This window comes from Theropithecus gelada, chromosome 1, assembly GCF_003255815.1.
Source record: "Theropithecus gelada isolate Dixy chromosome 1, Tgel_1.0, whole genome shotgun sequence".
Classification (NCBI taxonomy): Eukaryota; Metazoa; Chordata; class Mammalia; order Primates; family Cercopithecidae; genus Theropithecus; species Theropithecus gelada.
This window is the reverse complement of record NC_037668.1, coordinates 39,094,591-39,106,780: the sequence shown is the minus strand read 5'-3', so window position 1 is coordinate 39,106,780 and position 12,190 is coordinate 39,094,591. Positions and strand designations below refer to the sequence as shown.

The 12,190-nt window shown below is 41.1% G+C and overlaps 1 protein-coding gene across 3 annotated transcripts in view; it reads right to left on the bottom strand.

The window, feature by feature from the left end:
- KIF1B (kinesin family member 1B) overlaps positions 1 to 12,190 on the bottom strand; it is a 178,212-nt gene that overhangs the window by 27,480 nt on the left and 138,542 nt on the right. For all 3 annotated transcript variants that reach the window (XM_025398642.1, XM_025398661.1, XM_025398651.1), the window contains 4 exons: positions 10,782 to 10,890; positions 8,899 to 8,965; positions 7,679 to 7,763; positions 4,227 to 4,332 (listed from right to left, as the gene is read on the bottom strand). In XM_025398642.1, the coding sequence (XP_025254427.1) occupies positions 4,227 to 4,332; positions 7,679 to 7,763; positions 8,899 to 8,965; positions 10,782 to 10,890 (367 nt within the window). The remainder of the gene's footprint in view (positions 1 to 4,226; positions 4,333 to 7,678; positions 7,764 to 8,898; positions 8,966 to 10,781; positions 10,891 to 12,190) is intronic.

The window sequence follows — 12,190 nt, the reverse complement described above, 5'->3', positions numbered from 1 at the left end:
GCCCAGGAATTCAAGATTGCAGTGAGCTATGATCATGCTACTACTGCCCTTTATTTATTTATTTATTTATTTATTTATTTATTTATTTAGAGTCTAGCTCTCTTGCCAGCCTGGAGTGCAGTGGCGTGATCTTGGCTCCCTGCAATCTCTGCCTCCTAGGTTCAAGTGATTCTCCTGCCTCAGCCTCCTGAGTAGCAGGGACTACAGACACGTGCTGCCACGTCCAGCTAATTTTTCTATTTTTAGTTGAGATGGGGTTTCACCATATTGGCCAAGATGGTCTTGATCTCTTAACCTCGTGATCCGCCCGCCTTGGTCTCCCAAAGTGCTGGGATTACAGGGGTGAGCCACCATGCCCGGCCACAATTTTTTTTTTTTAAAAAACCATCTGCAGGTATAGCTACTACACTCTAGCCTGGACAACAAAGCAAGACCTTTCTTGTCTCAAGAAACAAAACAGAAACCACCTTCTTACATTATGGTTACATCTGATGAACCCTCTGGAGTTCATTAGGAGAATCTCTGAAATATAAACTGAATGGAGTCCAAATTAAGGGATATAATCATTATATCAGTAACATCAGTCAAATATATAAATATGTTTATGTATTTTTTTTTTTTTTTGAGACAGAGTCTTGCTCTGTCGCCCAGGCTGGAGTGCAGTGGCGCGATCTTGGCTCACTGCAACCTCTGCCTCCGGGGTTCAAGCGATCCTCTGCCTCAGCTTCCTGAGTAGCTGGGATTACAGGCGCCCACCACCATGCCAGGCCAAATTTTTGTATTTTTGGTAGAGACGGGGTTTCACCATGTTAGCCAGGATGGTCTCAATCTCCTGACCTCATGATCTGCCCGCCTCGGCCTCCCAAAGTGCTGGGATTACGGGCATGAGCCACTGAGACCAGCCCATTTATGTATTTTTTAACATTTTAGGTTATATTGTCATGTATCATTTCCTTCAATTTTCTTCCCTAAATGAGATAATTTTTTAAAAACTTCCTTTAATACCAAACCAGGATTTTTTTCTATTCCAAAAGAAGAAAATAAACAGATAAAACAAGTAGCCCTGACAGAAGAAATATAAATATTTAAAAACATATATAAAATATTTCTCACAGACTCAGCTATCCAAATAGCCAAATTTGTCTCTATTACCGCACAGGACAAAACAGAGAAGAAAGGGAACCGTTTTGCAAGGCTGTAATGGGCTCAGATTTTATAAAGCAATAAACCTTTCAAGCTTTTGACAGACAGAAGACAGATAAAGAGGAGAACAGAAAACAAAACCTGAGATTCTGTATGATATGGAGAAACATTCTACTTTGTAATGTAGAAGAGGAAAACTTGAAAGGGCCTAAGAATAAAATTGACAAGTTTAGTAAATGGAATGAGAAAATAATTTGAAACTCTAAAAATCATTTAAGAAGCTATATGCTTCTTAGGGTACAGAATAGGGTCTACTTTATCCTAGGTTTACATGAGGCGGGGACTACAAAATTAAAATAGCAATCAAAGCAACATAAGACAGAAAGCATTCCGATAAACTAGAATCCTATGTGCAAAAAAGCAAACAGAAAATACCTAGGAATATCCTTATCAAGAAAGAGCCTGCAAAAACATAGAAAAGGCTTTAGTTAGTGCAGCAAAAACAAAAACAAAAAAACCAAAAGAAATAGAGAGAATCAGAAAAAAATATATATATAAAAGACAAATTTGCTGATAAGCAAAGTGAATTCAAGTGGACAATTAACAGAGAATCCCATGGAACACAATTCGATAGAGGACTTACAAAAACATGGATCCCTCTCCTGAGACTTCCAACTAAGGAAAATACCAGACATAGGAGGGAAAGTGGAGACCACCACCATCAATACCCCTTTCAGTGGTGACTTAGTATTGAGAATAATAGGAAATTGCTATGAAGTTAAGGGAAAACCAAGTCAATGCATTAACATAAATGTAAGACTGGGAAGAAAAGGAATAATAGTCCCTTTTCCCTTGTCAATTATACTCCACTATCAATATATTAGCAAAGCCCTCTAAGATACGCACATAATATAACCAAATTGGAGGTAAGTTCAACTTTAAACATTAAACCTTAGACAAATGGAATGAAAGTTCTCTTAACCAAACTCCATTATGCCACTTACCATATTAACCTATGTTTTCTATATCCCTAAAATATACATATTGATGGCTAGTTCTCCTTGAGCATTCTAAACTACAAAGATGTCTCATTTGCCCAGACACTTCGCTCCGAAGAGTTGAGTGCTTATCAAATGTCAGTAGTATCTGGTCCCAAATCTGTTTCTGCCAGTTGTACTTGTTATTATTATCTAACTTCATTAAACATTAGGCAAATCAATGAAAGATGAAAACAAATAGTTTTTGTTCCTGTGAAAACTAAGTTGAATGTTTTCAAAAGGTTTGATAATGGTGAGTTGTTTAAAAATTACTGTTATGTTTGGGTGAGATAAATGTAAAAGAAAGGGGAAAATGATAAAATGTTTAAATGGTAAAATGTTATTAAATGGTAAAAAGTTTAAAGGACTTTGAACTTAGATTTTCTTCGCAGATTTCTAATTCTTGCTCGACCAAACTAAAAGTCACAGATGATGAATTACAGGTGTGGTTTTGCAAGAAAGACAATCAGAATTCCAGGAAATGACCTTATAATTAAAGAAAAGGCCATGGCCTTCCAGCAAAAGCTTGGTGAATTAATGTAGATTTATATAGTTTAAATTAGAACAGAAATATTTAAGGTGTTTTTCTTTTTGTTATTCTTGACTTCAGCCTTTTTTGATCAACTCATTCTAACTCACAAGATAAGCTACTTCTAACAAAGCCAAATTCATTTCTTGTAGCACCTGACCTGTTGTTGGGCATGAATTAAAGGACTTCTCAAAGCTACTCTAATGGAGGCAAACTTAGAATAACCAGTATTTCAACCAAAGCCCATCTTTCCCTGTATATTTTACTAAGTACCTACGGAAATTTACAATACATTTTTCATAGCTACAAAGAAAACGTGGTGGTAAAACCCAGCTGAACATTGGCAGAAAACAGAGAGCTATGCAGAATTACTGCAGACTTCAGGGAAACAGTATTGTTCATGATTTTGCCCACAGATAGTTAAAGCACCTGTCTTGATCTCTGCCACACTCCTCCCCAAACCCCAAACACACATGCCCTCTCACTCCTTCCCTCTTTTTCCACAGCCCCTGCCAGCAAACACAGGTTTGTTTCCGTTTTCTCTTTCCTATGGTAAACTATAATACAAGAAAACAACAGAAAGAAATTAATCCTGGTCCAAACCTTTCATTCCATTTCTGACTATTGTCTTATTCTTTCCCTCCTTCCTCTCAACATGGATGTAAACAAGCTTTTCAGGAGCAGACTGAAGCACAGCAAAGTCCTGTGGTGGGAAGGCAGTGTGCTCAGCCCACATTAGAAGAGGCAGCTGCTCCTGTTTCCCAGCCCCTAGGATATAGAGACAGAGTCTCTGAGACAATGAGAACTCCTTTCCTGGGTGAGGTAAGAGGACTCCAGCTGGTTTAGTTCTAGTCTTACAAGGGAAAATAGAATGGCTATGTACTTTATGAATTGTCTGTTATCACCTGATTATAAAAGATAATTTTAAATGAAACATTTAAAATAAAAAACAAAATAAAATCTACTATTTATGGCAGCCAATCTTGGTCGTAAGAGTTCGTATTATTTATCACTTTTGTGCATAAATGAAAACCAAATATGAAGGATAATTAAGCCTATAGCAGCAGCAGCAAGAGGCTTCATTTTATCTTAGAGGGCACGTTTCCATGATACTTAGGAGTGAGAGAAACCTTTCTCTCCACAGCAACCATTTCACAGGAAAACATTTAGTCTTGGCAATAATTAATTTGTACTTTTAAATCCTTGGGGAATATACTGAGTTTTCTTTCTCTAATTTTCTTTTATCACTTGTTACATCTATTCAAACTTCACGTGGAACAGATCACTTCCACTCTCTAACAGTAACTGATCACATACCAATATCTCCAATACTTTCTTTCTTTCTTTTGGGACAGCACAGCAGCCAGGTGAAGAAATAAAGAGATTTTTGAAGCTAGAAGGGAGAAGGGAGTTAATTTCTTCGTCCGAACTGGGAGTCATTAATGAATAAGGAACCTAACAGTGTACCAATTAACATCCGCAAGTGTGGACTCTTCACGCTGCTCTGGGTGTCCTACCTGCTAGAGTTGTGGGAAGACTTCAGGTACTTGGCAGAAATAATATTTAGGGAGAGGATGGCATCAACTGCAGCTTCATCCACCTCAGGCTTATTCCGAATACGACCTAAAAGAAAGGATAAAGAAAACAGAGCACAGACACATTTAAAAACAAAACATGAATTCATTAAGCCAAAAAGAAACTTTTAAATCTACGTGTAAGTTCAGGAGCTGGAAGGGTCATTTGGTTACCTGTAGGGTCCTCCATCGTCTGACTCCATTACTTCCCACATTGAGTTAACTATGAAACCATATCGATTCTTTATTCAAAGAGTTTCTCACATTCATCCCAACTTTTATTTACAATATCATTGCCCTGATCACAAAAGGCCACCCCCTCTCTGATCTGAAACCTGCAACAGCCATTTAACTGGTCTCCCTGCTATTCACACCTCCCCTGTTCCAATCCATTCTACTCTTACCTAATAGCAACTTCTTAAGCCACTGACTGACTGTTTTTTGTTGTTTTTCTTAAATAGGGTCTTGGTCTGTCCCCCAGGCTGGAGTACGGTGGTGCAATCATAGCTAATTCCTGGGCTCAAGTGATCCTCCCACGTAAGCCACCTGAGGAACTGGGACTTTAGGCCTGTAGCACCACATCCAGCTATTTTATTTCATTTTATTGTAGAGACAGGGCCCCACTATGTTGCTCAGGCTGGTCTCGAACTCCTGGGCTCAAACGATCCTCCTGCCTTAGCCTCCCAAAGTGCTGAGATTATAGGCATGAGCCACTGCACCTGGCCATGCTGACTTTATTACACCCCTTTCTTGCTCAAAATCCTACACTCTGTTTTCAAGTTAACACTAGGGGATGCAGCATTGCATAGAGGTTAAGGACTTGGCCTCCAGTGCTGGACTGCCTGGGTTCCAACTCCTACCACCTGTGAGGCTTTGGGCCTAAGGTTCAACCTCTCTGAGCCTCAGTTCCCTCATATGTCAAGTGAGAATAACAATTCTTTCCATATGTTGTTATGAGGATTAAATAAACTAGTATTTTTGGAGCATTCAGAAAACCACCTGGCACATGGTAAATACTACATCAGAGTTTGTTCATAAACTAAAAATGCAGGGTTCTTCAGAGAAGCCATAGTAACCACTGCCTCTGCATCCTCCCTCTCCTTCTCTGGTCAGAAAGCATCTCTTCTGTTTCAGTATTAGTGTTCCATATAAACATTAATTTTGTCAAAGGACATTCAGTGCTTTGTAAACAAAGTTTTAAAAAAACGAAATTAAAAAAAGAAAAATTTATTATGAAAAATCTTGAAAAGCTACTACCACTGCTGCCCCAGACAAGAGAGAACATAATCTCCCTTCCAAGGATTTTTTTTTTTTTTTTGACAGGGTCTCACTCTGTCATGCAGGGGCATGATCATGACTCACTGCAGCCTCAACTTCTCAGGTTCAAACAATCCTCCAGCCTCAGCCTCCTGAGTAGTTGAGACTACAGGCATGCGCCACCACACCCAGCTTATTTGTAGGGAGACAGGGTTTTGCCATGTTGTCTAGGCTAGTCTCGAACTCCTCAACTTAAGCAATCCGCCCGCCTTGGCCTCCCAAAGTGCTGGGATTACAGGCATGAGCCACTGTGCCTGGCCCCAAGGTTCTTAAACTGGTCCAGAGAGACACAAGCACTCTGTGGACAGAATTCAGAGGGTCCTTGAGCTTGGATGGGGAAAAAATTACATCTTTATTTTCACAAACCTTTAACTAAAAATTGGCATCTCCTTCAATCACAAAGGAATGCAATAAACCACAGAATTGGCCAGTACCCATGACTCTGTCCCCAGTAGAAACCACAGATGTTTCCATGTGCAAAATATCTGTCTATCTATCTATCTATCTATCTATTTATTTATTTATAGACAGAGTCTCACGCTGTTGCCAGGCTGGAGTACAGTGGTACAATCTTGGCTCACTGCAACCTCTGCCTCCCAGGTTCAAATGATTCTCCTGTCTCAGCCTCCCGAGTACCCGGGACGACAGGCGCGCGCCACCATGGCCAGCTAATTTTTGTATTTTTAGTAGAGATAGGGTTTCACCATGTTGGTCAGGATGGTCTTGATCTCTTGACCTTGTGATCTGCCCACCTCAGCCTCCCAAAGTGCTGGGATTACAGGCGTGAGCCACCGCGCCTGGCCACAAAGTATCTTTTTCATTGATCACTACTTTGAAATTATGGTAATTAGAATAACTGCTAAATCTTGTTATTTCATGCATCAATAAAGAAGAGCTTAATGTTTTAACAAGCGTATTTCAATATTATCGGTTTCCTTTGTAATCCTAAATACTTTATTTTTCACATTTGAAAACAATTCTAAGCCTTCACCACTGCCAAAGAGGTCCATAGCAACAAAAGTTCCAAACTCCTGCCTCAGACTGTCATTCTAAAGTTCACACTCTCTAGCCAATACACCTTAATTTAATTTATCCACTCTGGCCATGGGGTTTCTTGTCATTTGCATGTTAGACATACTCCTGACTCTCTTAATCAAAATGCTTGTGTCTGGAAAACAAAAAAACAAAACCCCTCTAATTTTTCTTGAATCTATTCAGTCCTCCTGGCTTATTTTCACTGTTAACTCTCTTAGCATAGATCTTCCTTTGTCTTTATTTTGGTATTTATTCATCAAAGCATTCTGCATATATATATGCTGTCTCCCTAACTAAACTGCAAGCTCACAATTAGTAGAGATTTTTCTTTTCTTTTTTTTTTAAGACGGAGTCCCACTCTGTTGTCCAGGCTTGAATGCAGTGGTGCCATCTCAGCTCACTACAACCTCCACCTCCCAAGTTTAAGCGATCCTCCCACCTCAGCCTCCTGAGTAGCCGAGACTACAGGTGCATGCCATCATGCCCAGCTAATTTTCATATTTTTTTGTAGAGATGGGATTTTGCTACCTTGGCCAGACTCAAACTCCTGAGCTCAAGTAATCCACCCATCTCAGCCTCCAAAAGTGCTGGAATTACAGGCATGAGCCACCACACCCAGCCAGCAGAGATTTCTTGTATGCCCTCTCACAGCCTCTATCACAGAACCATACTCTGGTAACTGAGTTAGTTTGATAACATATCACTAATGATAGAGTGAAGAAACAGGAATACAGAGTTTCAAACTCAAGGCCTCTACATCTCCATAGTCTGTGTTTCCCAATATGGTCTTCCACACATTCCCTGTACCACAAACAGGGAAGAATAACATCTCTGACAGGACACAGTGCCTCACACCTGTAGTCCCAGTTACATGGGAACCTGAGGCAGGAGGATCGCTTGAGCCCAGGAGTTTGAGGCTACAAAGAGCTATGATCTCATCATTGTACTCCAGCCTGGGTGACAGAGCAAGACCCTATCTCAAAAAACAAAAAAAAATTCTCTATAAGTCCTGGTTCTGTCCTTGGCTGATGAAATGTACTCACCGACCACCAGTTCACGAACATCCTTCCAATGGAGCTCGCTCCCCTTCTCATGGATAATGGTCACTGTGATCCTTCGCTGGATGCCCTAGGTAATGAAGCAGGGTTGCAATTTAGCTGGAGCAATCTATTATCTCCTCTCGTCTATTGTTTTCTGGGCTGTATGGCATGGCATGGGGGATGAGCAGGAAGGAGAGGCGTGGAAAGAGGGAAAATGCTATCCACATTGTTATTCAAAAAAAAGGGAGATGTGTCAGGGACTAAGGAACAGTCAGGTCTGATATGGTTTTCTTTTCTTTTTTTAAACATTCTTTTTCTCTATGGTTTTAAGAATAAAACCATAATCTGTCACAGGAGATTATGTGGCTGCATCCCAGCCCCTTGCGTAGTAAGTATTCAACCATGCCCTGATTGTATGTCCCAAGTGTATGGCATCCCTAGTCCCTATGCCCACTTGGGTCTTAAGTACTTTTGAACACTGACTGAACCTACTCTTGATTTACCAAAAGGGGACCTATATTTCATAACCAGACTTTTTTTTTTTTTTTTTTTTTTGAGACGGAGTCTGGCTCTGTCGCCCAGGCTGGAGTGCTGTGGCCGGATCTCAGCTCACTGCAAGCTCCGCCTCCCGGGTTTTACGCCATTCTCCTGCCTCAGCCTCCCGAGTAGCTGGGACTACAGGAGCCCGCCACCTCGCCCGGCTAGTTTTTTTGTATTTTTTTTTAGTAGAGACGGGGTTTCACCGTGTTAGCCAGGATGGTCTCGATCTCCCGACCTCGTGATCCGCCCGTCTCGGCCTCCCAAAGTGCTGGGATTACAAGCTTGAGCCACCGCGCCCGGCCATAACCAGACTTTTAGTCCACTGAAACCTTCATCCTCTACCCCTATTAAGAACTTTTGGTGTGAAAGCACAGAGCTTCCAAACATCCTGAAAAGTATTAAAAGTGACGTAGGAGCTACACAAATTAGAGTAATTAAATGAAATAAAATATTTTTCAAAATAGCTATTCTAAATACATATAAAAGCAAGGGTAAATATAAGCCAAGGTCTGAGGAAGAAATATCAAAAAACAGACACAGAAAAAAAAAAAATGACAACAGGATAATGCCCCGCCCGCCCTTTGAAATAGAGATGAAAACAGAGAAAAAGAAAGAGTTCCATCTCTTATTCTAAACTCTTTTCAGTGTTCCCTCTGAGGCCTATTTTGGTCCCTCATTAGTACCTGATGAAGCAAAAATGTCCCCTGGCAAGGCAAGCCTGCTGTATGGTCAACCACAGCTGGGATATACCTATAAAATCAGAAACGCAAAAGAAACAACTAAGTGCTACTTCATCTGCAAGGGTTCGCCCCTGGTGGTCTTTGTTTTGATAAATTCTGATCCCATGTCTTTCTCACCCATTCTGGCATTTAATCATACAGTCATTTGCATTTACTAATCCTTTCCACACATCTGTGTCTCAATCCTCTCTAGACTTGAGTACTCAAAGGACAGTAATATCTTTTGGTTGCATTCAGCCCCTTGATATTAAGTATTCAATAAATAATGTAGAAGTGCAATGGCAATTGACAGGAGATAAGAAACACAGATAATTTCAGACTATAGTTTTTTAAGATTCAGAAAGCAATTAATTCAGTAGAAACAATTACTGTAACTACCTCTCCCTCATAATGCAACTTGTAGTCACATTATAGGTCTATGAAAAGTCAAATTCCTCAAAGCACTGTCACTACTGACAACTACATATAAGATTGACAGAATCACACTTAACACAGTATCCTACAAGTAGTAGGAACTTAGTGTTTCCTGATGATGACCATGATGGTGGTTCTCAGAATTACATATAGGAGAACATTAGGATAACATTTACCCCTACCCTTTACATTACCTGATACAGCCCCTTGCCTCTGTCCTAAGAGTAAGATCTCTTTCATTTGTGTTTTTCCAAAAGCATTTTAGTGATGATTATATACAACAATTACATTAATCACTTACTCTCAGCTCATCGAGAGAGAGAAAGCTGATGGTATCATTTTGATCTAGGACAGTGGTTCTCAACTAAGGATTCTCCCTCTGCGGGATATTTGGCAATGTCTGAAGACATTTTTGGTTGTCACAAATAGAGTGGAGCTGCTACTGGCATCTTATGGATAGGGGCCAGGGATGCTGCAAAATATTCTAAATGCACAGGACAGCCCCTCACAACACAGATTTATCCAGCCCCAAATAGTGCTGAGGTTGAGAAACCCTGGTCTAGGAAAAGATTCTGCCCTTCTATGTCCTCCTTGACATTAGTAATGTTAAGTCTTTACCATATTCTGTGCAATATGCTCCTTTTGCTTTACTACTGATAAAACCCACTATGATAAAACCCTTATAACAAGGTACCGCCAGGCGCAGTGGTTCACGCCTGTAATCCCAGCACGTTGGGAAGCCGAGGCGGGCGGATTACCTGAGGTAGGGAGTTCGAGACCAGCCTGGCCAACATGGTGAAACCCTGCCTTTACTAAAAATACAAAAATTAGCTGGGTGTGGTGGCACGCACCTGTAATCCCAGCTACCCAGGAGGCTGAGGCAGGAGAATCGCTTGAACCTGGGAGGCAGAGGTTGCAGTGAGCCGAGATCACGCCATTGCACTCCAGCCTCGGCAACAGAGCAAGCCTCTATCTCAAAAAAAAAAAACCCCAAAAAACAACAAGATTTGCTGTCTCCATGATTTTGCTGTTGCTAACAAGAAGGTAAATTATTATGCTGAACAGTCAGTTCTTTGACAAACATCTGATTCAAATACCAAGACCACCAAAAATCAATTCAAAACTGGAATTCGGCCAGGTGTGGTGGCTCATGCCTATAGTCTCAGCATTATAGGGAGACCTATAATGCTGGGAGGCCAAGGCAGGAGGACTGCTTGAGGCCAGAAGTGGTCAAGACTAACCTGGTCAACATAACAAGACTGCATCTCTATTAAAACAAAAACAAAAACAAAACTACCCCTGGAATTTGACAGTGACAATGATTCATGAACCCAAATACAAGAACATTCAAAATTGCATTTCCTAATTTGAAACATTTTGCCTTATTTAAAAAATTATTAAGTTGGACTTACTCTCCTGTAGGCTCCAGTTCACTGATCTCAAACCAAACCAGGAGGTCATACTTGCTCATGCTCTGGCCAAGGCTGGTTTTGCTCATCGTGTTTAACTTGGTGGCTGGAACTTTTAAAAGTTTTTAGAGTATGTCAAAATCTGGTCCAAGACTACTCAGCAAAAGTATAAGCTTCTCTAATGTCAGTCTTTAAAGACATACTTGGGAAAGGCAGCAAGAGTCAGAGGAAAGATTGCAATGCAAAAGACCCAGAGAAACACCAATATAAACTTTGTAAGTTATTAGTTATCTCAAAATTCAGAGAACAAGGAAAATGAAGAAATCAGTATTTTTTTCCTCAACAAACTGTCTCTAATGATGCGAAAACAGCTTTTGTGCAGAATAAATATACTCATGAAACCTTCCAATTCCAGAATCTCAAATTGTGTGGCATGCAGAGCATGGGACTAACATGGGAGAGACGGTCGGGCGTGGTGGCTCAAGCCTGTAATCCCAGCACTTTGGGAGGCCGAGACGGGCGGATCACGAGGTCAGGAGATCAAGACTATCCTGGCTAACACGGTGAAACCCCGTCTCTACTAAAAAATACAAAAAAAACTAGCCAGGCGAGGTGGTGGGCGCCTGTAGTTCCAGCTACTCGAGAGGCTGAGGCAGGAGAATGGCGTAAACCCGGGAGGCAGAGCTTGCAGTGAGCTGAGATCCGGCCATTACACTCCAGCCTGGGCGACAGAGCGAGACTCTGTCTCAAAAAACAAAAAAAAAACAAAAAAAAACATGGGAGAGACAACGCTTGGAAAGCCACACATGTCACAGGGGCTCAATCAAAGCTGGTGTCCTGGAGAAAAGACCCATCCTCCACCCCAGTGGTTCCCAAACCTCCCTGCACATAGGACCACCTGGGGACCTTAAATTCCAGGACACACCCCAGATCAATTAAATCACAATCTCTAAGGGAAGGACACAGTTCTTCCTCCATGAGGGGTAAAGTTTCCCAGCTGATACCAACGTGAGGACAAAGTTGGGTACCACGGGTCTCATTTATAAACACTGGATTCTGTATATGATCTTATGTTACACATTTTCTTCAGATTTAAATTCCATATTCTTTTTTTTCTTTTTTACGGCGTGATCTCGGCTTACTGCAACCTCTGCCCCCGGGCTCAAACCATCCTCCCACATCAGCCTCCTGAGTAGCTGAGACCAAAGGCGTGCACTACCGCGCCCGGCTAATTTTTACATTTTTTTGTAGAGATGGGGTTTCGCCATGTTGTCCAGGCTGGTCTCTAACTCCTGAGCTCAAGCAATCTGTCTGACTCAGCCTCCCAAAGTGCTGGGATTACAGGTGCGAGCCACCACACCCGGCCAGATTTAAACTCCATATTCTTTTTTTTTTTTTTTTTTTTTTTTTTT